This window comes from Halichoerus grypus, chromosome 1, assembly GCF_964656455.1.
Source record: "Halichoerus grypus chromosome 1, mHalGry1.hap1.1, whole genome shotgun sequence".
In the NCBI taxonomy this organism is placed as follows: domain Eukaryota; kingdom Metazoa; phylum Chordata; class Mammalia; order Carnivora; family Phocidae; genus Halichoerus; species Halichoerus grypus.
The window spans coordinates 67,998,817-68,026,709 of record NC_135712.1 but is presented as its reverse complement, the minus strand read 5'-3'; the positions used below and the strand labels follow the sequence as shown (position 1 = coordinate 68,026,709).

General features: G+C 46.7%; 1 protein-coding gene and 1 pseudogene across 15 annotated transcripts in view; one reads left to right on the top strand and one right to left on the bottom strand.

Moving 5' to 3' along the window:
- KALRN (kalirin RhoGEF kinase) overlaps positions 1 to 26,728 on the bottom strand; it is a 642,588-nt gene extending 615,860 nt beyond the window's left edge. For 6 of the 15 annotated variants that reach the window (XM_078066805.1, XM_078066846.1, XM_078066807.1 and 3 more), the window contains exon 1: positions 26,259 to 26,727. In XM_078066805.1, coding sequence (XP_077922931.1) covers positions 26,259 to 26,331 — 73 coding nt within the window. In that variant the 5' untranslated portion in view covers positions 26,332 to 26,727. Of the gene's footprint in view, positions 1 to 26,258 lie in introns of all 15 variants that reach the window. The other 9 variants (XM_078066866.1, XM_078066872.1, XM_078066877.1 and 6 more) reach the window with 3 other exon arrangements.
- LOC118553232 (U4 spliceosomal RNA) lies at positions 20,603 to 20,709 on the top strand (annotated as a pseudogene).
- Positions 26,729 to 27,893: the final 1,165 nt, after the last annotated feature.

The window sequence follows — 27,893 nt, the reverse complement described above, 5'->3', positions numbered from 1 at the left end:
ACTGGGGATTTAAAAAGATGCAGACACATACTTTCCTTAAAACCACATTTAGTAAATTAAAAGATTATTTCATTTTGAAAAAACTTTCAAATTAAAAATAATGTCTTTGGAAATACAGCACTTATGTATTTTGTTGGGGATTAGGAAATAGAGATGAATGTAGCACCATTATTGTGAACGACACTTGGATTACCCCCAGAAGAGAAGGGCGTGCTGGCTCCGAGGTGGGCTCTGCTACCATGCTATCTGACTTCAAAACTTGGCTCTGTCACTTATGTACTGTGGGATTTGGAGCGAGTCATTTAACCTCAGTGTTCTCATCTGTAAAATGGGTTTATTACAAGAATTAAATGAGTTGCTGTAGGTAAAGCACTTATGTGATGCCTGACACATGGTGACATTCAATACAAACTGGCTATATTTCCAGAGATGTGAACGCAGCTAATGAACCACAGTTTAGTGAATTCCTCAACCACTGGGAGCTCAACTTGCTCAGTCACAAGGCAGCATAAGCCTCTCCAAGAATTACAGGCTTCTGTTGGAAGAAGAGACACACAGAAAGGTTACTGACTCAGTCTTTTCTATTTATCTTGGGGCAACTATAGGCAGTGTGGCCTATGACAGGGACATGGGTGCTCAGTTGGCCATGTCTGGGTACTTGCTACCCTCCTTAGCAACCCTCATTATTGGCTTCATGGGTGTGTAGTCATATAGGACCCTGCACTCGGAAAGCCCCATGCTTGGGATTTAATACTCTGTGGTGAACTCTCAAAATTCTTAAAAATTTAATCTTTGAATCTGTGTTTGTAAGTGAAATCTGATGGGAAATGGAGCCTGTGCTAGAGGACTGGGGCCTAGGCTTATACACAGGCTACCTTCCAGGGACAGGTTCTCAGCTACCCATTTCCCTACATGCCGAGGGGCCCTGGGCCTTGCCTGGCCTCTCCATCCCCAGGCCCTAGCAGGGGCCTGAGCACAAACATGGGGGAGAGGGAATCAACATCACACACCCACACCCACAATGACAAAACAGGGCATGGTGGCAGCCATCGCTCCTCCAGGCTAGCCATACCACAGCATGCTCAGTGGGCAACACTCACCCGCAATCCAGGTGGCTAGCATGTCCCTGGGCTGGCAATATCCTTGGGGGTAGTCCATCCACTCTAGGTTGAAGCATGGGCCCACGGGAAAAGGGAAAGGCTTGAATCAACCGCTCTGGCCCTGGCCAGGGGATCAGTCCCAAAGCTGGCAGGACCCAGCGGCCCAAATGACAAGTGGGAGGGGCCGGGCACCTGTGAGAGTCTGCACGTGGCTAAAGGAGCACAACATTAAAAAACACCATGACAGGTCAAGAGAGAGACCATGGGAGAAAGGAAAGGCTTTATATTTTAACACCTTTAATGGCATTTTTTCCTGTTTTTGAACAAGAGGCTTCACATTTTCATTTTGTACCAGGCCCTGTAAATTCCATTGCTGGTCTTGACTATGAGCCTCCAGCCCCACCCCAACTCCCCTCCCCTCCTCTCTTTTGCGGGGGCAAGATATAGCCCTTTCTCATGAAAGGGCTCTCTGACACAGGCTCTCATAAGTGGAAATCGGCCTCAAGAACAGTCAGTAAAGCAGACGGAGAGTGGAGAGAAAGCGTTCCTGGAGAATCACGGCCACCTGCAAGCGAAGGGATACTCAAGAGATGTCTGGCAACCTAGAGAATGGCAACTAGGCTGAGGCGATAAAAAGTAACTAAGATCGGGGCGCCTGGGTGGCTCAGTCATTAAGTGTCTGCCTTCGGCTCAGGTCATGATCCCAGGGTCCTGGGATGGAGCCCCGCATCAGGCTCCCTGCCCAGCGGGAAGCCTGCTTCTCCCTCTCCCACTCCCCCTGCTTGTGTTCCCTCTCTCGCTGTGTCTCTCTCTGTCAAATAAATAAAATCTTAAAAAAAAAAAAAAAGTAACTAAAATCACCTCCAGAAAAGACTCCCCGGCACTTGGGCCACTATCCCCGTGGTTCCCAAACTATGCACCAAGGCACCCAGGCACCACAGCAAATTCATACTGGCTCCCATGAGATGTTTAAATTTTTGAGGGAAATATATCCGTGTCTGACATCTGTCAGACACCACATGGCTAGCTACTAGCAAAAGATCGTTCTCAGTTTGACATTAAATTATACTTCATTCCTTTAAATGACATCAGATCTCTGCAAAACTGGATTTGGGGCAGTTGCTATGATAAAAAGCAAACACACAACAATCGATACAGAGCAGGAAATGACGGGAGTAATATCTAATCTGATTCTAAGACCTGAGAAGTTGTGCAGTGCCCAACCAGCACATATTTCTCAGCAGTAAGTAACTGTGGTTATTAAAGAATGAAATAAAAATACTTTTCTCTGAATTTATATGTATTACTTTTTCAAATGGCTACTACATTGTTAAGTGCTTATTAAGGTTTTTGGACCTAACTACTTCATGAACAGATCTGTTACGTGTCTTGTTTGGCCTAAGGGTGCCATGGGAAAATCAGTGAGACATAAAGGTACCATGTGCTGAGAAAGTTTGGGAACCTCTGCCCTACACAATCTCTGCTTTTTATATAATGGAAGTCCCTGCAAGGGGAGGATTATGAGGAGCATATACCCAATGGAACCAGAGCTGGAGTCAACCAGGTATTCACCAACAATTGACACACACACTCTCTCTCTCAAAAAAAGAAAAAAGAGGGCAGGGGATGTACCTGGGTAGCTCAGTTAGTTAAGTGTCCAACTCTTGATTTCGGTTCAGGTCATGATCTCAGGGTGGTGAGATCGAGCCCCATGTCAGGCTCCACGCTGGGCATGGAGCCTGCTTAAGTTAAGATTCTTTCTCTCTCTCCCTCTGTGCCTGGTTCCCACGCTCTCTCTCAAAAACAAAACAAAAACACAACTGACACAAAGTGACGTTTCTCACATTACATTTTAAAAAGCTACTTCCAAAATTCAAACTTTGACCTAGATGCTTAAAAAAACAAAATAAAAAACATTGTAACTCTACACCTGGAGGATGATGATCCAATAGAAAAGGCTGAAGGAGATGTTAAATCCATAAGTAAAGGATGCAAAAACAAATATTAAAGGGAAGCTTATTGTGAAATAAGTCAATCAGAGAAAGACATGTATCATATGACCTCACTGATACGAGGAATTCTTAATCTCAGGAAACAAACTGAGGGTTGCTGGAGTGGTGGGGGGTGGGAGGGATGGGGTGGCTGAGTGATAGACATTGAGGAGGGTATGTGCTATGGTGAGCGCTGTGAATTGTGCAAGACTGTTGAATCACAGATCTATACCTCTGAAACAAATAACACAATATATGTTAAAAAAAAAAAAAAAAAAGAAGAAGAAGAAGAAGAAGAAGAAGATAGCAGGGGAGGAAGAATGAAGGGGGGGAATCGGAGGGGGAGACGAACCATGAGAGACGATGGACTCTGAAAAACAAACTGAGGGTTCTAGAGGGGAGGGGGTGGGAGGATGGGTTAGCCTGGTGATGGGTATTAAAGAGGGCACGTTCTGCATGGAGCACTGGGTGTTATACACAAACAATGAATCATGGAACATTACATCAAAAACTAATGATGTAATGTATGGTGATTAACATAACAATAAAAAATTTTAAAAAAAATAAAGGGGAGCTCATTGATTTCATTGGGCTGGATCAATTCTAGTAGGAAATCCCAGAAAAATCCAATTGCAAGTCAAGACTACAAAGCCTGAGCGGTGTAACGTCCAAACTTGCAAGCTCAAGGGGGAAGAAAACAATAACCCAGACGAGAGTTTGGGTCAAAAAACAATAAGGCCCCACCATGTTTACAGAGTAAAAGTACAAAGATAAATGGGCCTCTTCAAGGTACACTCTGTTTTATCTGTGGCCAGAAAGAGCACCTGGCCCACCCATCACAATCAGTTAACTGCACCCAAGGACTCAACACAAAGACGTGGCATCAGCGAAAGAAACAGAGAAAGACAGGTAGTAGCTCTTATCATGAACTGAAGGGGAAAGTTACATATATGAAGACTCTCTAGGGCTAAAGGATAATGTTCTGTGGGGAAATGGGATGCCCCGTGTCTCACTTTCTTAACATAGTCAGATAGTTTGAACCTGCAAATTGTAACTTCAGGCTTTGGGAATAGCCTGGACACAGGCAGGCTCACTAAATGGAGAAAACAGAAGGCCCAGAAGCAGAAATGGCAGAGCCTCATGGAATGACTTGATCCAGAGGGAGGTATGGGGACAGCAGCTGACGACAGCCAGGTGTGCTCACTGGGCTCCTCCTGCTTGGGAGTTGGCATCTGTACATGTAGGGCACAGGGACACAGGGAGGAGATTCCTCAATCAGTAAGTCTTTTGCAGCTGGAACTCGCAACCATCTCTCCTTCTCCTGCTGCCCCTTCAGCTTCTGCGGACCTCTTGGGTGCTGAGTGGATCTTTTACTGCTTTCCTTGACTGACCTTCTACCATTTCACCTTCTTGGCTTTTATCTATCTTCCTCTTCCCTGGCCCCTTGCTGTCCCGAATCTGAGTTTGGGGTGCACGCTGACCTGGCTACCCTCTCTGGTCTGACTGTTGATCATTCTACGAACTTGGAGAATTTCTTGACCTTCTGCTTCCTCAGTCCCAGTTTCTCACCCTCTGCCCAGCTTCCAGAATAATACTTGTATCTCAAGATAGAGTGGCAGAAGATGGGGTGGCGGGGGGGCTCTAAAAAAAAAAAAGAACAGGATATGGTCCTGGAGGCTTAATGTCCAGAGGAAGGAGCCCTCTGACAACTGCCCTCCCCACCAGCTCTTGATCAAGCCAAATGTGGTAAAGTATAAATCAATGGAAGTAAAACTCCCTCTAATAGGGAGGGAAAAGATCTGGCAGGGCCAGGCAAGACAAATATCTCTGGGGAAAAAGATTTGCCAAATATCCAATTTAAAGAAGTTGGAGGCTCTGAGAAAATTCAAACAAAATTTTTCTCCTTTTAAAAATCTTCTTTACAGACCAGGAGAGGAAACAAACCATGTTTAAGAGTAGTTGTTATAAATAGATTATAGCTACCCCCAAATTGTTGACTGCACTTTCTTAGGAAGCCCATAAATACTTGGCAGATCCTATAAAAGTATGAACTAAGGATACTATAACTGGCTCAGAATTTATTCTGTACAGCTCACCCAGAGATGGGCAAGGCTAGGAGTTCAGTTATTGGTGGATTTCTAATGACTAGGAACAGATCAGCTGGTGGCAATTTATTCTGAATGTTGTATGTCATGTGCAAAGACAGGGACCCACCCCCACCTCCACCCCCCACCCCCGTCAATCTTTATAGGACCAGCATTTTCTCGGAGTTGAGATAAGCAAAGGAGGACCTTCTCCTAAGTAGATTCTCAAAAAGACCTCAAAATGACTTAGAGAAGAAAGGTACCTCAGTAATCATCCATTTCAGCACCTTCACTTTATAGAGAGCACACAGAAGGCCAGCACAGAGCTGAGAGAAGCACACCAGGCCCTCAACTCCAGACTGGAGACATGCGCCTTTGTACCACACCACACTGCAGCCACAGTCTATGCCACAAGCCAGCCAGCAGACTTGAGAAGGTCTCTACTGACATCCAAAGCAGAGCAGCCTTCCACTGTTCATGTTTTGGAGTGAGTCTCCCCCGAAATAAAATAATCATAGATGAATTTCCTTTCAAGGCCTGAGCAGTATCTGGAAAGCACAGCCCCAACTACAACATGCACATGACATGCAGCGGAGGGACAGCAAAAAGTTAACACAACCCTAAAGGACAGGATGAAAAACATAGGGTTAAAAGCCCTGACACTTGAAGAGATAAATTACCTCCTTTGTTCTTAACCTCCACAAAGGCTCTCCAGGAATTTGCAAGGTTATCACCATCTAAGCTGATGTATGGGGAGATAAAATTGAATTCCACAGCCCAGAAATGGAAAAGTCCCAGAGTACAAAGCCTCAGGAGCGCACATATCAAGAGTCCTGGAAGGAAGGAATAAAGCGTGTACCTGGATACAGAACTATTTAAATGCATAAGAACTTAAAAGTTTTGGCATGGAAAAAAAAATGGCACCCACCAGAGTGCTTGACAGAGTCCTAAAGGAATTGCCCTTCTGCTCTGCATTAAAGAGACTTAGGGTTGGAGTTCATGGTGCCACTTCTGGCAGCAGGTCCTGCCAGATCTAGAGTTCTATGGTCCTAGAGCCTCTGGGAAACCTAAGGGAGCACAGGATCGCATACTGGCTATGGGTCTGTCTGAGCAGCTGCCTTGTCTTTCTCATGGGGAAAACTAAAAGCTAAGGGGAAAGTCACAGATATGCTTATTTAATGTCTAGCATAACGCTACATAAAATAATTAGGATGGTCTGAAAAACATCTCAGAGTATCACCTCTGTGAATAACAAATCAAATAAATAAATCAAAACAAACTAGACAGAACATATTGAAAGGCTGTAAGAGTTTAGGAACTGGGTAGAGAGAAGAAATTAGATGACCTCCTTTTGGATTCAAGAGACACGTCGGATAGCATGAGAGGCGGTGAGGATGAACCACTCTGACCACAGCTTAGCAGACTTCTGTGAACCCGGTACCCTTCCAGCAGTCCAACTGTCCTGGCTCAAAAACCAGACATTACAATCAGATTCTATGAGAATTATAGAGAATCAAATTGTATAACCAAGTCTGACGTGTACCCTCCACTAGAAGTGATACATTACAGAATCTGTTGGAGAATGCTAAAAATCATTTGTTATTGATTTATGTAAAAGTTCTTGGCAAATGGAATCCAAATCCCACATACATGCACCAAAAGAAGTAACTGCCATACCAGATAATGTGGATATTTTCACATTTTACCCTTTGGGATGAGGAATTCACCAGACTTCCTAAAGTTCCAAAGGTTATGAAGGCTAGTGGTTAATGGAATGAGCTAAGATATTTGCCATAACCGCACTCATTAAAGAGCTATATTCAACTAGAGTAGAAACAATAAACTCATAAGAAAACTTTGGTTGGACCTACTGATAACCATAACCTACAAAGCTGAACTTAAGAGTTAATGAATGCTAATCATGACTTCCAGAATTTCAGGTTATAGGAAAAGAATACATAACCATTCTCAGGGAAACTTTATTACACATCTCACAAAGCTTCAACTGCCGAGATACTAATTAGTTCATCAGTAGACAGTATAGCCTAGACCACCCTGGTGTACACAGGTCAGTTAACCAATGGTTCCAACTATGGGAAAGGCCGCTGATCTGGTGTCTGGATTCAGGCACAATGTGGTAAGACTGGCTGGCTAAACACCATGCAACTCAGGGCTACCTGCTAGGAAAAGGCCTGGAAAGTCCATTCTGAGGGTCCACCAAAACTACAGGAAAGCACCAGCACTGGGGCCAAAAAGAAAACCACCCCAGAGCTCCTCTCTGAGGTTTGCCCAGCAGTCAGGTGAAGGATAGTCAGCATTTTCTCCATTTGCTTCCAGAGGCTTCTGCAAGCTTTATAGAAATTAGTCACGGGAAAATGGGACATTTTCTCCATTTGCTTCCAGAGACTTCTGCAAGCTTTATAGAAATTAGTAACAGGAAAATGGGACATAGAGGAGGACGCTGTACCACAGCTAATACTGCAAAGATGCAAGCTTCTCATCTGCAGCCATCTCTACCCAGCTTCAAGTTTTCCTGTTGCCTAGGAACAGTCACAAAGCATGCTGGGGAAAGTGGCTTAAGCATCCAGGTGCAGCCTCTGTGGCCATCTAGGCCAATTCTTGACCCAAGCCTGACTTTACATGTCTATCTGAACTTGGACACGGCTAGAGGCCTAGGGGTTTCCCCACTTTGCACATGGCAGACACTCCCTGGGAAGGGAAAAAATTAATTTGACACAAGCAATCAATCCCACTGGAATGTTTGTGCACACTGAGCCAAGCAGAAATGGATCCTAAAGGGAGCACTTCTGGGAGGTGATGGGAATTTTAATGCTGAAAAATGATACTGTGTTGAGAACCCAGTATGATGGAAGCAGCACACACATTTGCATCCAAACCATAAGCAACAACACACATGTGCTCACAAGCACATATATGCACATACATGGGCATGCAGACTAACCATCCTCATGGGAGAAGATGTCTGGGTATATAATTGTCCAGCCTTCAGTCATTTTGTTTATGTTTTATATTCAAAATGTTTAAAGAAGTAGAAGAATGAAGCAGTGCTAAACCCCCTCGCAGTAGAAAGCTCTAGTAGCTTGTGAAATGTTCCTCGGATGCCAGTGTGATTCCCATGGTGCCAGGCTTGGTGAAAGCACTATCACCCTTTACCCACAACCCAAGCCAAAACCCCGTTGATTGTCTGAGACTCTACCTCCCCTTCGACCTTACAACCCACCACCATTACATCCCCTGTGTCATCAATTATCTTTCAGTAGTTTCCTAACTAGAATTTTTATCTCCAATTTTGCCCCTTTTTCCAATACGGTCCTGGCCTAAGTCATAATTTTTATTCCATCACTTCAATCCTTTATGCTTCCCCACTGCTTACAGGATAGAGTCCAAATCCTGGAATATGAAAATCCAAGATCTCACATGCATCTCCTAATGTCTAACTCTCCATGACCTTGCACAACTCTGCCTTTGCCCGCCCTTCTCCCTGTGCCAGGAATGCCCCTCCCCACCCTGTCACTCTGGATAATGAGCTCATCTTCCAATTGCCATTTAAGTACAACTTCCTCTATGATCACCACCACATCTGCCTAAATAGGCTTCCCCACTCCCCGATTTGTGCCCCCGCATTCCACTAGTGTAGTCATATCATGTACCTGGAATGCTTTAGTGTACTACTTAAAAATGGAATGTTTCCCTCTATCAAAATGTGAGTTCTCTGACGGTCTAAAGAATGTGCAGGAAAGGAGAAGGGGTTCTGGGTGGAAGGAAACGTAGAAGAAAGCCAAAATAGCTGCTTAATTGCCTAGTGCCTCCTTTTGAGATGATGTGGCTGGGCTGGGTTTGCACATGCCCTGGGAAATGTAGGTTTTTGGATTGCTTTCACCATCTTCTCTACCTGACTCAAAAGAAGACAAGTTCAAGGACATGACCTGGCAGGAAGATCAGTAAGTTAGTCCTCCTTGTGCCTTGGCAGAGCAGCTCTGATGGAACCTTGAGGAAAGGCATTATCTAGGGTGTTAAGGTACATCTCTACTTACAGGCTTGGGATCCAAAGGAACAGGCTGAGAAAGTGTAGGTTTTTCAACACAAGCCCAGAAGTCCCAGAAACGTGGTCTGTCTTCCAAAATATTCTAAGGGCCAAAATAGTTTGAGGCCACTACTGACCACCAGGATGACTCTCCCAAGGAAATTAGAGCTCATCCTTACCGAGCAAGGATGCTGGGTCACTTACGAGCTCTGACACCAGGTGGACTGACAATACAGTCTCTAGCTGCAGAGACAAAAAGCCTCAGAAGGATGGAAACAGAACCAGGGCATAAATGTCCTGAGACTACTTACCACCTAGTTTCTATCCCTGCTGGCTTTTCTGTTGTCCAGTTGGCTCAGAATGCACTCAAGCCCAATTAGCTCAACACTCTTATCAGTCTCAGAAAGGGAAAGGGATTTACCAAGCTTATCAATAATAATACTGTTCTCCTGGCAGCCAGCCTACTACTCTTTCTACTTGGACCCAATCATCTGGCGTCATCATTTACCTGCTTTTTTATTTTTGCTCTGTACTTTCCTGGCCCATCTGACTTGTCAGTCTCCCAATTTCGGCCACCTTCACAGAGACCAGAGTTCCCATTTTCCCTGGTCAAAATAGAAACTGCTCATAGCCGCTAGGGCTATTTGAGCCCCGGAGCCTTGGAACGGAAGCACTATATAAAATATGGAAGTTTTCCTTGCTAAAAGAGATGAAAGAATTTTAGTTAAAAACAACAAACAACTCCATCATGGAAGAAGCAGAGCAACAAGCCCTGAATTGGACTTTATTTTCTTTTTATTTATTATCAATTTAAATTGATCTTGTTTACCATGGCCTTTCTATAGAGTATGTTCGTGGAAACTTAGGCTGATGTTAAAGGAGTTAGCTTTATTTGGAAAAAGCAAAACTGACTAGGTCTGGCCATTTTAGGGGACTGAAGAGACTCAGAAAGCAGAACCAAGCAAGGTAAGGGGACACCAGGCCCATTAAGGCCTCTAACTGAAACATCAGTTGTGTTTACCAGACTGACACACCACCCTCTGGGAAAGCAGGATCCGGCAGTGCGGCTCTGTATATGATCCACTGCCACCCTCTCGCCCTCCGAAGACTGGGAGCTCCTTGAAGACAGAGGCTGTACCATACTCCCCTCTGTACCACAGTGCAAGGGACGTCAGAAGTGCTCCCTACATGCTTGCAGGAAGAATCAACATCGTCACACCCTTGAATGTTTATGTGCACACAAACACACCCATGTGTATAGATGGAATCCTCATGAAGCCCCATTTCTAAACTTTTCTCCCCAAAGTTGTTGGGTAATACTTTTTAAAATGTATGTTTTTCTTTCACATGTCCTAACATATATTTAACCTCCCTTTACTCTTGCCAGAAGCATCTATTTACCTCATGGAAGTTTAGGTTAGTTATAGTAGCAGACAAAGAGAAAGCATCAATGTTCAGCTCTTGACATCCAGGATAGGATTTTTTTAGTATATTGCTTGAATTCTCAGACTCCCATTAACATATCAAGATCCAGACTGGGTGGACTTAACCATTGAGGTCACTTTAAACAAGAGGTAAAGAGTACTCAGGATGTGACATAAGAGAGATTCTTGCCATGAGGGAAGGATCAAGCATCAGGGGAACATGGGGAAATTTCAGTCTAGGAAATCAGACTCCAGGGTCTTGGCCTCCTCCTATAAGCCCACCTCAACACCCAATCAGATTGTAGGGAGGCAGCTTTAGAAGATAATATCTCAGTAAGTGTGAAGGCACCGGAGCATCCTAAGACCACTTCTGAGGAAGATGTGGGCCTCTAGGAGAATGCCTACCAATGAGTCACACACCATGATCCACATGGTGTGGAGGTGAGGGGACGAAGGCACAACACTGGCCAAGGTGGGTACCTACTTAGGTGAGCCAGGTTCAGAGCTTCTGACTTCTCACAGTTGGCACTGAGTGAGCTGGGGAACCACATATTACTTTGTTCTCTGATGATGGTACTCCGAGGTGCTCAGAGAGTCAGTGACCAGACAAAGGCCTGGGGTCAGAACTTTGATTCCACCGGCAGATAGTCAGAATATGAATGTTAGTGCTGAGTATCAACACAATACCCCAAAAAGCAAGACAGGTCTAGCCACACACCTTTGCAAGTACCAGTACAAGGATCAGACCAGACCAGACCAGTCATGATTCAGAGGCTCCAAGCACCCTTCTCTCCCTGCCCCCACCACTACCACCACAAGTTCATGTGTACACCTCTACACACCCAGACCCCATTCTAAAGAGAAGTGGGAGAGTGGGAGGAAATCTGGGTGACTGAGCAATTTACCTGAAAGAACAATCATCAAAAAAAACCTAATCCAGGAAGAGAAAGAAAAAAAAAAACTTGATATACTATAAACTAGTCAAGTTGGGGTAGGGTCTCATGAGAAAGATGAGCTGTACATTAGAAAATTTAACATCTACATTTCCTTCACACATTTGGGTAATAAGGAGTAAGTGTGCAACTGAGCCACACTGTCACCCATCAGAAAGAAAACCTCAGCCATTCTGGGCAGTTAGGTGAGCCACTCTTCCATTCTTATACACATGTGTCTCCTCCAAAAGCAAATGGAACATATCATGAAACGTTTCACTCCATCCCTGGTGCTGCCAATTTCCTACCAGACATGAAAAAATGTACAGTCCTCAAATGCAGTACGGGCTGTCACTCCCATCCAAGTCCCCTGGCTCAGCTTTCAACCACACTCAAAACCAAGGGAGAGCCCAGAGAAAGGCAGCTGACAAAATTGACAAAAATGCTGACATTTAGTCAGCAATTTTGTCTGCCCAAAGCATTCTCCTTCTATTATCCCACTTGACCTCATACTATTCTTATGAGGTATGGCAGTACAAGTATGCTTACCTCTTTCTTCAGATGAGGAAAGAGAGGCCCCATCTGTAAAAACGGACACGTTAGCTGGCTTGGCCCAGTCACAGAGCTAATTAATGGTGGGTAGAATTGGAAACCAAGGTCTCTCAAATCACATCCTTAGATTCTTCTAGGCAAACACAGACTATGGCTTTTGCACACACAACCTAAAGCACTTCCATACCTGTGGTATTGGAATTAACTTTCACTCAAGCCCACAGAATACATGTGGCTTTTTTTTTTTTTTTTTTTTTTTTTTTTGGCTACTGGTGACTGCAAATCTGGTTCCTAAGTCACTTAAAGGCACACAGCAAAAGAGGCTAATACCCTGGACCATTTATTTAAATGTCACTAACAAAAGTGTCCTTAAACATTACATAGAAAGTTATCCTTCAGAGAACAGGGACTGGCTGTCCTCCCTCTCTTCTGAGGATAAAAGCAGAAAAACATGTTGAACCTATAGTTATCCTACAGTCACCTTTGAAAAGGATCAAATAATGGGTGACCCTTCTTGCTACTCTTGGACAAAATAATGTCCCAGATCAAACACTGGCCCACAGAAAAGCTGGGTTATAAATGTCCATCATTAGGAGAATGGTTAAATAAAACATGGCACATCCATACAACAGAATGTAGCACAACTCTCAAAACAAACGAGGTAGAGTTATATGTACTGACATGGAAAAATGTCCATGAGTATAAAGTGATAAAAGCAAGTTGGAGAATAACAGGCATAGCACGATTCTCTTTTTGTTAAATACAATAAGAAAGCTAGCTATGCATTTGTATAAACATGTATTTTTATATGCAACAGGCACATATGTCTGTTGAATTTATCTTAACATCAGGGAGGAAGAGGGAGAAAGAGCATTCACTTTTGACCACAGATACTGTACTTTTGTTTTGCATCACTATTTTTTACAACAATAAGTGTCAATGCCTTTACCCCTCCAAACAACCAGCAGATCCTCTGTCTTCCTACGTTATCCTCATATAAAGGGTAATTGGCTTATGAATGTCTGGTATATCATACATTTACATTAATTGGGAAAAATGGCTGCATTTAGGAAATAGTCTACCACCGCCCCCCCTAATTTGTTTTTCACCTTAATTTAATGATCAAAAAACAAACCACAGATCAAGGGAGAAAGTCACATAGGAAACAAGACCACAAGGAAATATCTCAAATTAACAAACAGAGGTTGTCTCTGGGTGATGGGCTTACAGTGACCTTTCTATCCTTTACACATCATCATATTTTCCAAATACTCTACAGTGAGCCAGCATTACTTTTACAATAGAAAAATAACTCCAGGATAAAAAATAAATGTTCTGTGAAACTATACCAAAAATCAAATCTCCCTAAATGAAACCTTGTTTACCACTTTTTAAGTTAATTATCTTTTAGTTTATAGACAATAAATACATATTAAATGAATCAATGAATGAGTGAAACTCCCTTTCTGATTGATCTCCAATTAGCCATTTTTTCCTATATCAGTCCCCATAACTCAACAAGACCATAAATTCTTCAAAAAGAGGGACTATTTGCTGCCCATCTTTAGGAGTACCCTTAAAATCTAGCATGATACTTGGCACATGGCAGACACTCACTCAATATTGATTAATCCATTTGCGCGTTTGAACTTGCTACCTGGGTTTTTCTGAAAGAAGAGTGCATCTTTAGTTTTCCAGTGCCTCTGAAATACATGAATATCACAAGCAATAAAAGGGGCCCCCTCTAATTAATCCAGAAGCAACAAGAGTTATGGGCTATATTTCACAGTCAATATTGATTTCATAAGTCTTTTTGTTTAAAGTAGAATTGCCTGTCCACAAAAAAATGATTCATTTCCTTAGTATAGTGTTTCATTATAAAACTCCCAAATGACCTACACACCAATAAATAGCTCTTTAAAAAAATCAAGCCACCAAATACTAAACAAGCAAATATTATCCACAAGGCACTGATCTGGGTATTGAGAAGAATACAAACAAGTCCAAAGCAAAAGGTATGCACAGCCTATATGGGGAAACCAGATATGACCATTTTCTAGGGTGAGGCCTCCAAAAGGCCTAGAGTCGTCAATGTTTAGTAAGGTCTGGGGAAGAGGCTAGTTTCCAAACAAGTCTGGTGCACACCACATCTTGTCCAAGTCACCACCCAAGAACTCAAAAGTCCACTGTTGTTGAATCCACTCCAGAGCCTCCAGGGCTGAGCAAGATGCAGAAGCCTGCACACCCAGCCCACTCCAAACTCAAATGGACAGATCATTCTTTCATGCAATTCTCACTCATTCTCCAGCGAATGGATCCAGTTCACCTCCTCTTTTCTCAGGCTCTCAGCAACCCTCAGTCGGTCAGATAACCTTGGCTCCCATTTGCGAAGAAGATGGAGGTCAGTTTAATAAGAGCTCTAGCATCTGACCTATAAACAACCTGGTCTTTCCTCATAGCCACAGAGGAAGAACTATCCCTCCATTCTAGAGATAACCTCTTAACCGGGAATCTTATGCTTTTCCGACGTTTGAGGAAGCTAGTACCCACCCTGGTATCTCACCCACCCACAAACTACCTTTTATTCTCTACCATTGTCTCCTCCCATGACTTTTTCAACATTCAAAGATTTTTCTCTGACAATAAAAAAAAAAAAAATCACTGGACCTGATCACCTTTTAAAAGTCCTTATTCAAGTACAATTTGTATGCATAAAATTGCACACATAAGTTTACAGGTCTCTGAAACTTTACAAACAGATCACACTGTGATCAAGAAACCGAACACTACCCGTACTTGCAAAATGTCCCTTCAATTAACAGTTCCTTTTTCTCCTTACTTTTACTACCAGACTTCTGGAGAAGTGGTCTGTCTTCATTTTCACCACCTCCTCATCTGTTCCATCCTCAGCACCCCCGTCTTCAGTGAGTCCCACACCCATCCAGGTGAGGCTGTTGGTCCTTCCTCTCTACTTTCAACATACAACAGGCAATCCTCTTTAGGGCGCTTACTATGCTACACTGAGATCGTTTGTTCATGTGTCAGCCAATCCCACTAGACTGTTAGCCTGCTGTGGGAAAGATTATTTCTCACTTGTTTGTGTACTCCCAGCGCCTGGCACTTAGTAGGTGCCCAGCAAGTGTTTGACACTTAAATGAATGAGTGTAAGAATGAATGAAGAGATCCATTCACTGAAATCTGATACTCTGCTAAAATTGATCAGTTCTTTGTCCAGTTCTCATCAAAAGTCATAATGATATTTAGCTGTCAAAACTCAGTGGTTGGGATCAAAAAGAATGGCTAGAAAATTATACTGTTCCAATATTTGGTTAAGCATTCTCTTTATAACCGAGTATCTGAGCACGTTATGTGTCAATGCACTGGGGTACAGAGAAGAGACTTAACATCTTGCACCCACCCACCAAATTAAAGCTGTGACATTACTCCCAATGGCACTCTGTCTTTCCATGGCCATACACCCAACATGGAGTCCTGCCAATCTTTTTCCCCAACTGCTTCTGGAGCCACTCCTCCCTCTCCTCACAACCTCCTTTCCAGGACAGTAAGAAGTCAGAGACACAAATCCCCCAGGAGACCCCAGACTCCTCCTCCCAGCCCCCTTTTGTCACATCCAATTAGCCATCTGCCAGTCTCCCGGGCCTCCTCCTAGGCCCACTGTCCAGCTGCCAATTCAATACTCTTTCCCCACCCCCCAGAGATGCCCATTGTCCTTCGCTGCGGGGTAAGAGTGTAAAAGGCGGGGATTTTAGCTACATTCCCAGTCCCTGCCTGCCATGCCCTGGAATAACTGTAAATGCAAGCTTAAAAATTCCATCCTTATCTATCTCTACACTGTTAGGAAAGGGAGGAAGGGAGGGAGGGAGGGAGGGAGGGAGGGAAGGGGGAAAGAGGGGAAGGAGAGAAGAGAGGAAGGGAGGTGAGGGGAGAAGGAAGCTATTGAAGCATCATAATCTCATCATTTGGAAAATAAAAACATTCATCTAACTAGTAATATGATTGTAATATATGTGTAATATAGTCATACATACACAATTATATTCTATTATTATAATGTAATCCCATTTCTATTACTATTTATAATATGCACATAAATATCACAATATATACTATATCTATACACATCAAGCAATTCTGAGAGGTAAGGATTTTTTTTACCCATTTTATAGATGAAGACACTGAAGCCTGGAGAGGCTGTAACTTACACAAGGCCACACCACTGGTAAATTCCTGATCTAAGACTAAGATTCAGGGACTGAGCCACACCTAAGGAAATCCCACCTCCTCCTAGTCTAGGGACTCTAAACCCAGTTCCACATAGCCCACCTTATGCTAATGCCAGTCCCTTGTTTCCTACTCCTCCCCCCTCTGGATGGCCACATAAGACCCCTCACTTGATGACAGTTCTTGGGTTTGCCCTAAAATGAGTCAGAGGAAATGCTTTGGGGCCATGCTCACTGGCATCTTCCCTCTTGTGTGAAGGGTCCCTCCTCATGGAGAAGAATGTACAAGAGGCTCTCCCATAAGCCCTACTCTGCTTCCTCTTTCTTCTAGGACTTCTAGAGACATTAAGGAAACTCTGGAAATTCAAGATTAGGTCCCATCCCCAACAGACATACTGCCTAAAGCTGCCTGACACCTTCTTGCGTGGGTCTACCTCCCTCTCTCCTCTCCTCCCTCACCCTCCCCTGCAGAGACTTGCCTCTCTGCCTCAGACCCTGTAGGAGATAATTCTGCAGACCCCACCATAGGCTGAAGCAAATCCCACCTCCGCCTGCAAAAGAAAGCCACCAGCACTTCTAAAAGGATTGCTAATTTGGGATCTCCCAGCCGGCTCCCCAGCTTCTCTGCCCAAGGGCCTCCTAGGGCCATGCCAACCCAGCTCGTCCATTTCACAGTTGCCCTCAGCGTCGGCAACCCTCCCCAAGCACACCACCAGCAGCCCCTGGCCCTCCAACCAGCGGGTGCTCTCTCTACGGGGGCTGTTGATCAGGCACATTGTGCCCTCAGCCAAAGGCCTTTCCAGCCAGCTACTTCACTCAGGTCTGCCTATACCACCTCCTCCTCTGGCTCAAGGCTCACCCCTCTGCTGACCTTGAGATCCACACCTCCAGGCCCATCCAGGAGCTTCCTCCAACTATTGCTTCTCTCTTTCCTAAATATTCATTCTCTTCCTCATCCCTGCCTTCTCCCTCCTCCCCACCCCTAGGTATTCACATATCTTCCCTACCTAAAAAAAGCCTCCCCTCAACTGTTACCCATCTCCAACTACCTCACTATTTTTAACCTTCCCTTCACAGCCAAACCTTTCCAAAGAGTCATCTATATGCACTCCCACAACTTCCTCCCATCCACTCACTCCCCATTCCCCTTGCAATTTGAATTCCACCTCTCCTACATGATTGAAACTGTTATTTCAAAGGTTACCAATGATCCCTCAATTTCCAGAACCAAGGCTGTGTGCTCAGTCCCCATCTCCCTCAACCTCTCTGCAGCATTCTTCTCCAAGCACTATTCTCCCCTGGTTCTCCTCCAGCCCTACGCTTGCGCCTACAGCCCTGTCCTTGGCCCTCTGCCCTTAAGTCTGTATATGCTTTTCATTTATTATCTCATCTATTCTGATAGCTCCAGCCACAACTTCTTACGGATATCTCCCAAATCTATATTTCCAGCTCTGGCCTCCCTCCAAAGCTCCAGATTCCTTCCTTACCCGCCTACAGAACCAACACCTCCCTTAGCTTATTCACTGACACCTGAAATGCAACATGTCCCAAAGTAAACTCCCAAACCCTCCCTCTCCTCCTGCGTCCCTATAGCTGCTCCTCCTCTTCCTAACTCCTGATTTACATTTAGGGTACCTCCATCCTCCCAGTCACCCAGGCTCTAAGCTTTGGAGTAATCCTTGATTACTGCCTCTTTTTTGATGCCTCTACATCCAAGTTGCCAAGTCCCATAGACTCTATGTCCAAGAGGTCCCTCACATCCACCCCCCTCCTCTCCATTCCCACTGTGGCATCTCAAGTTCAGACCCCCCCTATCACAGTGGTCTCCTAATCCAGTGCTGGCCAGCAGTTCCTCTCCCATTCCAATGGACCCTCCATAGGGCTGCCAGATTTATCTTCCTGATCATGCCTCCATCCCATCCAGAAATTTTTAGTGGCTCCCGAAAGGAAACTGCAAATAAAGACCAAACTCCTTGGCCTGCCATTCAAAGCCTTTTAAGATCTGGGAGCCCAGTATATGTTTGTAAATGTCGTAATTAATCAACCTGGTCCAAACCCCCTTCTAAGTTTTATCTCCCACTGAACCTCCACCTGCATCCTCTGAGACCATTTACTGGCCCAAATACGCCATGGGTCTTCATACCTCCTTCTAACATCATTCCAGCCTGGGAACACACTTGCTGTCCTCCCCATCTAAATCCTACCCCTCCTCAAGCCTCAGCTCGAGAAGTAACCACTTCCTTGAGAGCACAGTTCATCTGCCACTTTTCACTCTCCCACCTGTTTATCCCTTGTATCCATGTTTTCTAGCTAGTGTCCAGTTCCCTTCTAATAATTAGGCCTTGGGCAGAAGGGGAGGAGACAAAGCTAATTCTCCAACAATTTCTTCTCTACTTCCTTGAATTAATTCCTCTGTCCTCCCAGCTGATTCTTTCTGTTCCTTCACTCCTCAGTAGACACGATTTCAAGCAGGTCTATTGATCCAACAGCCCTGTGGCCGTCAATCATTTCCTAGTTATTTTGCTGCCAGTCATTCACACACAAAGGAGTGGCAGGAGGAGTCTGAACTGCATGCAGACAGAGAAGGAGCAGGAAAGGACTGATTCACTGCACCCACCTGAGGCTTGGCGGAAGCAAGAACTCCATTCTCGCTGGGCTCCTCCAGAAGGCACAGGGCCGTGTGCCAGGGCCTCGAGGGCGGGGGGTTGGCATTTTTATACTTTCGCGGAGGGGGAGAGAACAGGAGTGTCCTGACCTGTTGTAAGAAGGGTGCCCCATCCAGTCTCTTTGGGAAACCAAATTGAGAAGGACTGCTTTCTTCCTGGACTGGCAAGGTCCCATAGAGGTCGGATTAAATAAAATCATGCTTGTCAGAAGGGGCATGTGCAGTACTAGAATGCTCGATTTAGAAGGAACTATCTACATGTATTTGGATAGAACGTACAATTTATAAAGACCCTTCACATATAGTATCTTATTTGAGTCTCTCAGCAGCCCTATGCAGGAAAGCGGAGAGGGGGCTATTATCCTCATCTTACACAGATGTTAAAGTCACTTGCCCAAGTCATTCAGAGAAGTAGAGTAGTGCAAAGGGGAGAGTTCACCTCCTGCTCTCTTGCCTGACCTTCTCAGCCTCCTTCACAGACTTGTCTTCCTTTCCCACCCCTTCTATCCAGGTGCTCCCTGAAGGGGCATATTTATATCCTTCCCTTCCTGCTCTATATTCTTTCTTGTAATGATTTTATACACTCCCATAGCACAGTACACAGCCGCAGCAGGCACCCCATAAATATCTGTCAAACAAATGATTGAATGAAGGAATAAAAGACAGCGGAAGCCCAAACCCTAGCCTCCTGATTCCTGAACTCCATCATGCACCTCTCTGGCACCCTCTCCCACCCCCTAGCAAAAGCCCCACACAACACCTCTTCTGGAGATCCCCCAGCCTCTGCATAACCATGTTCACTTAAAAAAGCAGGAACAACAAGGGCAACTAGCTAGAATGTCTTGCGCTACCACTGTGTGTCAGAAATGGCCAGATGCTTTTTATACACTTTTTGTATTTAATCCTCCCAACCTGTGAAATAAGCATTCTTAGTCCGATTTTGCAGAAGACTGAAAATGAGAGAGATTAAACAATTTACCCAAGATTCTACCCCTGGTTAGTGCCAGGCCCATCTGATCCAAAGCCCATGATCTTCTGGCTATACCAGGCTTTCTCAACCTCAGCACTATTGACATTTGGGGGCTGGAAAATTCTTTATTGTCCTGTGCATTATAAGATGCTGAGCAGCACGCTAGACCTCTACCCACTAGATGCCAAGTTGTGACAATTAAAAAACTGTCTCCAGATATCGCCAAATGTTCCCTAGGGGACAAAATTGCCCCTAGTTGAGAACCACCATACCATACCATACTGCCTACCTCCAGAAGCAGAAAGAAGTTTGTCAAGTAAAAGTGTTAATTCTCCACCATCTGAGAAGGACCCCTTGGTCATCTGTTCTAGTGTTTTACTGATATTTATAGTCAGGGAGATTTTTATCACCTTCTCACCTTTATCACTTTCTATAGCTTCAGTTTATTCTAACACCTCTTCTATTCCCCAAAGGATTATCAAACACAATTGGACAGAAGGTGCCAATAATCAAGTTATTGATGACTGGTGGCACAGGATGAAGCATGGATGCCATTGATATGTTCTAAAATATATTACTGTAGAAAGAGCCTGTACAAAGCTTTGCGCAGTGGCAGTATCGTAGCCAATGAGGTTTATCCGAGGCGCGATTATTGCTAATAGAAATAGCCTGTACAAATACAATATTAGAAATATTAACAACATTCCATCTCTAGGACAACAAAGTCCTCTCAATACTCCCCAAGAAGCTCCTGGAAAATGATGTGACCTAAAGCTCAACTCATGATGGATGGAAGTGAAGGAGAATCAAAAAGGAACAATAAACATTGAATTAAGCATCATTCTGGGGCATCAAGAATGTGTCAAAAAGAGACGTTTTCCTTTGCTGCAAAAGAAACCACTCCCCTTCAGTGCCTGGCATTGCACAGGCGGAGTGGTGATATTTACTCTAAGAATTGCACACAATGGGTATTATTCCAAAATAACATCGTCTTGATGACCTGGACATAATGATGTCCAGTTCCTCTGTCCAAGTGGGATGAGGTTATCGTCTGAGAGAGAAATTTGAAGAATCATATAGTGAATACAAACAACTGCTTATATTTTACCATGTTTGTTTTACCTATATTAGGAGGAGGTGATTTGTTTTTGTTTTTGTTTTTGATGAATCACAAGCTTTTTTAAAAGATCTTTTTCCTCACCTGCAAATAACAAGTAACTTCAGTGGGGGAGATAAGCCTTATGTGTATGAAAGGCCTAAAAACAATACAATACCACTGATGAAGTGAGAAAATGAGTATAAACAAGTGAGCGTTTTAGGAATTCAGAGGATACAGTTGGTCCTGTGAGCTGTGAAGGCTCCCAGAAGAAGGAGGGGTGGCTCAAGTCTTTGAAGAATGAGTTGGATTTGGAGAGTGGGGGTGCAGGGGTAGATGATGCCCTTGGGAAGTGAGAAGAGCAGCCTGGCTGGAGGTGAGCTATGAAGTACGGACTTGACCCTGAAGACACTGGGGAGTCACTGTAGGTTCATAAACCAGGCAGCAATGTGATAAAAGTAGTGCCATCTGCCTGCAGGTGCTAACCTGGAGTGGGGGTGAGAGAGCAAATTCCATGGGACAAGAAAGGAGGCCATGGGCAACATAACTAGGGCCGAGGCTGAAGATGAACAACAAGGGCTGATGATGAAAGATAATTCAATAGGGTTTATTAGAGGAGAGAAACTCCTCACAGACAATACCAAGGTTTTAATTATCATGACTGGGAGAGGGGAGATGCCACTTACAGAATTAAGGAACACAAGAGAAGGAGCTAGTGTGGGGAGTTGGAAAGGCACACCGAGTTGAGTCTGAGGCTGGCTGAAGTCCAAGTGGCAGCAAAGACTCCAGTTGAAACTGTCTGGACTCACAGGACCGAAGCCCAACAGAAAGGTAGAGGTAGAATATATTTCCACATCAATCTCTTTTCACTTATCCTCTTAACTCTTTTTTCCTTTTAGTCTCAAAAAAAAAAGAGTTTTCTCCTCTGCTCACCAAAACTAAGCTCTTGTATTTGTTAGGGAACCTACTTTTGTCTCACCTCTCCAGATATCTAACGCAACAATTAATCTAGCATCTTCAGTGTTCCCTGTCTATAAGCTTTCTCCCTTCCACCTACAAACCTCTTCTGACTCCCTGGCAAAAAAGGGAAAACTCCTTTTCTTGATACTAACATTTCTTCTGACTGGCGCCCAACCTCTTTTTCCTTTCACTGATAAACTGTGCAAGTCATGGGTTCCTACCCACCACCCCACATCCCTAATTTGACTGTCTCTTCTAATACTGTGCTCCCAAGAGCTCGCAGTGGCCCTGTGTTCATCACACCCAGTGACACTTACCCAGCGCTCTTCTTACTCAACCTGTCTGCAGCCTGTCTTCACTTCAGATCCCACGTGGACTCCCTGGGGTCTCCAGGATCAAGTCTCCTTTGTTGCCATGTTACAAAGAAGGGGTTTTCCCCCAAATTCTAACTTTAGTCCTTCCCCTCTTCCCTCCACTCCCTCCGTCTGACAGCCAAAGCTTCAGCTGCATCCAGCCTTGACCCAGAAGACTTCCAAGTCCACATCACCAGCCAGAATCTCCTGCCTATGCTCTTGTCTTGAGTCCCATTTTTTCCACAAAAAAGCTCCACCTGGCTCCATCGGTCATCTCTAGTTCACGACCTCCAAGGCCAACATCATCATCTGCCCCGCAAACCGGTTCCTATCCTCAGTCAGACCATGTCGGTTGGCACACTGCTAGTCCTCTACACTCTCAACCCAGCTACTTCCATTTCCTCAGAGGCTTAGTTTTCTTCTCCCCCCACCCCCACCCCTGATAGCTAGTTTGTCAACAAATCTCCACATTTCTACCTCTGAAAAATGTCTCTCAGAGCTGTCCCTGACTCCCCATCCTTTTTGCCACCAACCCAGACCAAGCTCCCTCCCACTCAGCTCTGAATCACTGTCCTATCTCTCTGGATTCTTTCTCTCTTTTCTCCGCTTCATCTCTCATATTACCCCCAGATTAACCTTTCCAAATGCCACTTTGTTCAAGAAGTACCTTGCTCAAGAACCTAAAATGACTCCCTACTGACTGAATCAAACCCAAATCCTCTCTTGGGCTTCCCAGCCTCTTCCTATCTGGTCCTGCCCCACCTACCTATCCCTATGTCCTATTACTCCCTAACCTACCCCCTCTATTTGGTGCCCAGGAACCTCAATGTCAATGTCCCAAATTCCTCTCCTCTGTGCCTTTTACCCATGCTGTTCCTCCCACTCTCTAGCCCCCTTCAAGGACTACCTTTGATTCTACCTCGTCTATAGTTCTGTCAACTTTTTATCTTATAGAACCATAATGTTTACTAATTAATCTCCAAGTGAGCAATAATTGTCAAACTCCTTTTTAAAAGTTCTTCTAGATTAAAGACCACTTTGAATATTTCTTTTGTATTCCACAGCACCCTGGACAGCAGAAGGCTCCTAGTAGGAGTTGAAAGGTCCTTGATGGTTTTCTATTCCAACTGGTTTCTATTCCCAGTTCCTATAGTTGGCCTCCTCTACATCATAAAAAGGATCAATAAAACTATTGTGATGGAATCCACCAATATATAAGAATAGTGGGCTAGGGTGCATGTTTGTGCATGTGTGTGTGTGTACAGGGACTTGAGATTTAGGGAATCCAGCTTACTCAGTTGGTCAAGAGAACTGAAATACCAAAATAATCAGAAGAGGACAAGTAAGGGATCAAAATGACAGAATTATTCGAAACATGCCTTAGTAGAAGCATAGTATGCCAGGGCTTTGGCAAAGCAATTGCCAGTCTGGTCCTTATGCATGTAAAATTTTCCTCCAGGAAGTAAGGTGTAACTTTAGTGCTAGGGACTTTGAAAATGTGTTTGAAGTTTTCTCGGTTGTTCAACTGAATAAATGTATAATCTGTCTGGCCTACCAGTACAGTGCTATGTTCCATAAAGACGGAGAATCAGAAGGGAGAAGGTTACAAAATATGGCCTTATTCCAGGCTTAAGAATCCTCAGCAAGAGCCCAGGCTAGAAACTAGAGGAGGAAAGATCAGGAAGCAGAGCACAGAGGACCCCTTTGGGGATGGGAGGGAGGCAGTCCTAGACCCAGCCATTGGCAGTATACACCCCGACTTGCAACTTGTTACAGGTCATCAGTTATTTCCAGCCTTATTCATTGAGAATTTAACCTTTCTCTGATTCTAAGTACACATCAGACCCCCCCCCCCCCCCCGTGCACACACACACACACACAAAGGCTGCCCAAGGAGGAAGGAGAACATCCTCAACAGGAGTCCCACAGGAGACAGACCCCAGTCTGCTATTTACTCTGCGATCTGAGCCAGGGCTAGACAATGTAAGTCACACATTGTGTTTTGAAAGGCCCTGGGAAAAGTAACACATTGGACCATTATAGGCCATTAACACCATTAACACTGTGTGAAATTATCAAGCCTCCAGAAACTGAACTCAGCTCCAAGGGCCTGGGACAGAGAATGGACAGGAACTAGTATTTAGATGGGAAGGAGGAGTGGTTGCCAAAAGATGAAAGTGGGGTCCAGAAAGGGAAGGTGGGAAGGTTCACACTCCAAGAGTTTTTTTCCCCTAGAGCTAAGAAAAGACAGACTTTGGCCAGAGATGGGAGGCAAGGGGGGTGGAGGATGTCAGGAGAGACCTCCTGATGAGAGTTTCCGGTTATCACTTACGCCAGGGAACCTCTCCCCTAGATGCCAGGTTATAAACTTAGGTCAGGAGCCTCTTTAGAATCCATGCTTTGGGTCCTGGGCAGTGTGTGAGTGCAAGAGACAGAGACTGACGGGGGTGGGGGGAGAGGGGATAAGAATGTATATATAGAATGCAGGTCTGGGGAAGAGGAAGGAAGGAGAGAAGCAAGGCTGAGCCCTGGGAAGCAGGAGAGGATAACAGGGGCTTCCTCTGCTTTTTTCCAGGCCCTGGCATCAGCTCCTGTCCTCCAGTTCTTTCCTCTTCAGACCAACCAGAAAATGAACATATGGGCCAACCAAGTCTTGACTTCTAAAGCCACAAGTCTCCCCAACAAAGTACCCCACCCTCTTCCCTAGAGATGACCTCTAGGGCAAGGCAATGAGATTAGGAAACAGATGGATGTGCAGAGAGTCTTCAGAGCTAACCTGATCCTTGACCCCACCAGTTCATGTCCTCTAATCCAACTTATGGAAAGAGAGGGCAGATGTGCAGCGTCCCCATAACTTATCACACTCCTTGGGACAAAGATTCCAGACAAAATGGTTCCAGACGTGGGAGATGGGGAACTGGTGGAAGCCACAGGTAAACGGGAGATTGGGGAATCCCTGGCCGGCAGAGAAACAGGGCCACAGGTGGTGGGAGATGAGGGGGTCTGTTCTGGGGAAGGGGCTGTGAAGCCAGGGAACAAGGAGAGCTATAGACCTGGGGGGATGGGAGGGGGCAGGCGCCGCAAACAGCTGTAAAGACAGATCTGGGGGCTCTATACACCACAGGCAAGCAAAGATTCAGTGGGTGTGATGAGGAGGACGCTAACTCACACTTCCAGGAATGAGTGATTCTTAGGAAAAGCTCATCCGTTCCCAGAACTGGAGAAGAGGAGGACACGGAGGAGGTCCGAGGCGCCCACTGCCCTCCCAGCCCCGTCTGCCTCTCGAGTCGGAGACGCCGGCTCCCCACACGCACCAGGCATGACCGTCCTTGGTCCGCCCGGCTCCGGACTGTCAGTCAGCAGCGTGCGCGACTCCCGGTCCCCGCTGCCCCACTCTACGCGTCAGGGCCCCGGGCCCCTGGCCCGAGAAGGGGTGCCAGCCCAGGGCGGCCGGAGGCTGGCTGACAGGCGCTGGGGGAGGGGGGAGCCGAGGGAGGGGCCGGGGACGCCGGTAGCAGAGCCGCGCGCTGCAAAGTGATCCAACATCGCCCCATCCCCGCGCTCCGGGAGAAGGCGGCCGAGGGGACCGCCTCCCGCCTCCCCAACACCGACTCCCGCAAGTGGGGTGAACGCCGAGGGGTGCCTGACTCCCAGCCCCCACCCCTCCCCAAAACGCAAGCAGCATTGCCATAACAACAAGAATCTCCGCAACTCCAGCCCGACGACGGGGACTGACCCCCCGACACGCACACCCCAGCAACAGCCCTCCTTCCCCAAACTTGTCCGACACGCCGCGTCCCAGGCAGCAGCCCTCCCGCGGGCCCCCAGCGCCCTGCCCAGCTTACCTGTCCGGAAAAAGGCGTCCACGTCCGAGTCGGCGGCTCCTCCTTCCTCCGCTGCCCCCTCCGGGGGGTTCATGACTGAGGGAGGCGTCCGCGGGCAGCCGGGGCCGGCCGAGCCCGGGGCCGAGGGCTGCTGGGCGCCCGCTGGGCGGAGGGCGCGGGGCGCAGCGGCCGCGGCCGCAGACCGAGCGGACTCGCGGCTTCGAGGGCGGGCGGCTCGGGCGGCTGGGGCGGCGGGGCTGGGACAGAGGACGCCCAGCCTCCCTCAGGCGGAGGCGCGCGGCGGGCTGGGGGCGCCTGCCGCCGGCTCCCCCATGGTACCCCTTCCCCGCGGGCGCTGGCCGCCTGCTGTCTGGCCGGGGCCGGGCCGGGGCCGGGGTCCGGGCTGCCTGGGCGCCCGCTGTCCCCCAGCAGCGGCAGCTGGCTCTCCTCCTCGCCCGTCTGCCTGTCTCTATTGTTCAGCCCTGCTCCGCTCTCCTCTTTATTTTTCCTCCTCCCTCCCACCCTCCCTGTCTCTCTACCTCCTCCCTCCCTCGCTCTCTCGCTCGCTCGCTGACTCCCTCCCTCGCACGCTCTCTGGCTCCCCCTCTGGCTCCCGCCGCCGCCGCCGCCGCCGCCGCCTCCGCCTCCCCGGTTCCTCCCCCGGCTCCCGCTCCCTAGTCCCGGCCAACAATGACCCGGGCAGCGCGGAGCTGAACTGAAGCTCCCGCCCGGGCCGGCCGCTCGCCCCGGGCCACCCGTGGCGCGGACGCCTCCCTCTCCGGCGGCCGCGCGCCGGCCTCTCCCGGAGCCGAGCCTGAGCCGTGAGCTATTGTTCGTGGCTGCGCTAGGCCAGCTTCCTGAGCCCCGCAGGAAAAGCCCCGGCGAAGGAGGCGGCCGAGGAGGGGGCGGGGCCGCCGGGCGAGTGCGGGGCCGCCGGGCTCGCCCAGGGGCTCCGCCGCCACGGCCCCGCGCACTCGGCTCTCCGCTGGCGCCTTGGTGTTGCGGCCCCCGCGGCCGTCCTCCGCCCCACCCGGCACCCAGGTGTGTGAGGGGAACCCCACGCTGCCCGCCCGGCGCCTCTTCAGACCGGTCCCGGAGCTGCACTGACCTGTCCCTAGAGGCTGGACTTTTCCCCCTCCTTCCTGACAAAGCTCTCGCCTGTCTCCCTCCCCTCCTGAGCCTCTCGCATTTTCCTCACCATCTCGCCTTAGTTCTTCTCTTTTTTAGCCTTTCGTTTCCTTTTCCCCTTTTTCAGCGCCCCTTTAAACATCTCTGCCTGTCTCTGTGACTCTTTGTCCCGCTCATTCCTCTTGCGATGTCTCCCTGCCCATCTCTCCCTCCCCCTGTCACCCTCTTCTGTGTCTCATTTGTCTCTGTCCTGCCTCAGTACTTGGCCCGTATCTCTGAGCTCCTCTTGGACAGCTGTCAAAACTCCCTAATCCCCAGGGGCCTTCTCTGTTTTGTTCCTCTCCCTCGTGTGAATGGAGAGATCCAGTTGGCCGGGAGAAAGGAGGTGTTACAGCAAGCTGAATTTCAATTAAAGTGGGGAGAGGGGCTAGGGAGGAATGGGGATGACAGCAGAAAAGAAAGCAGATGCTGTATGGGGTAATTAATGCAGTGATTGTATTGTGCCAATTGGTTTTTAAGCAATAATTA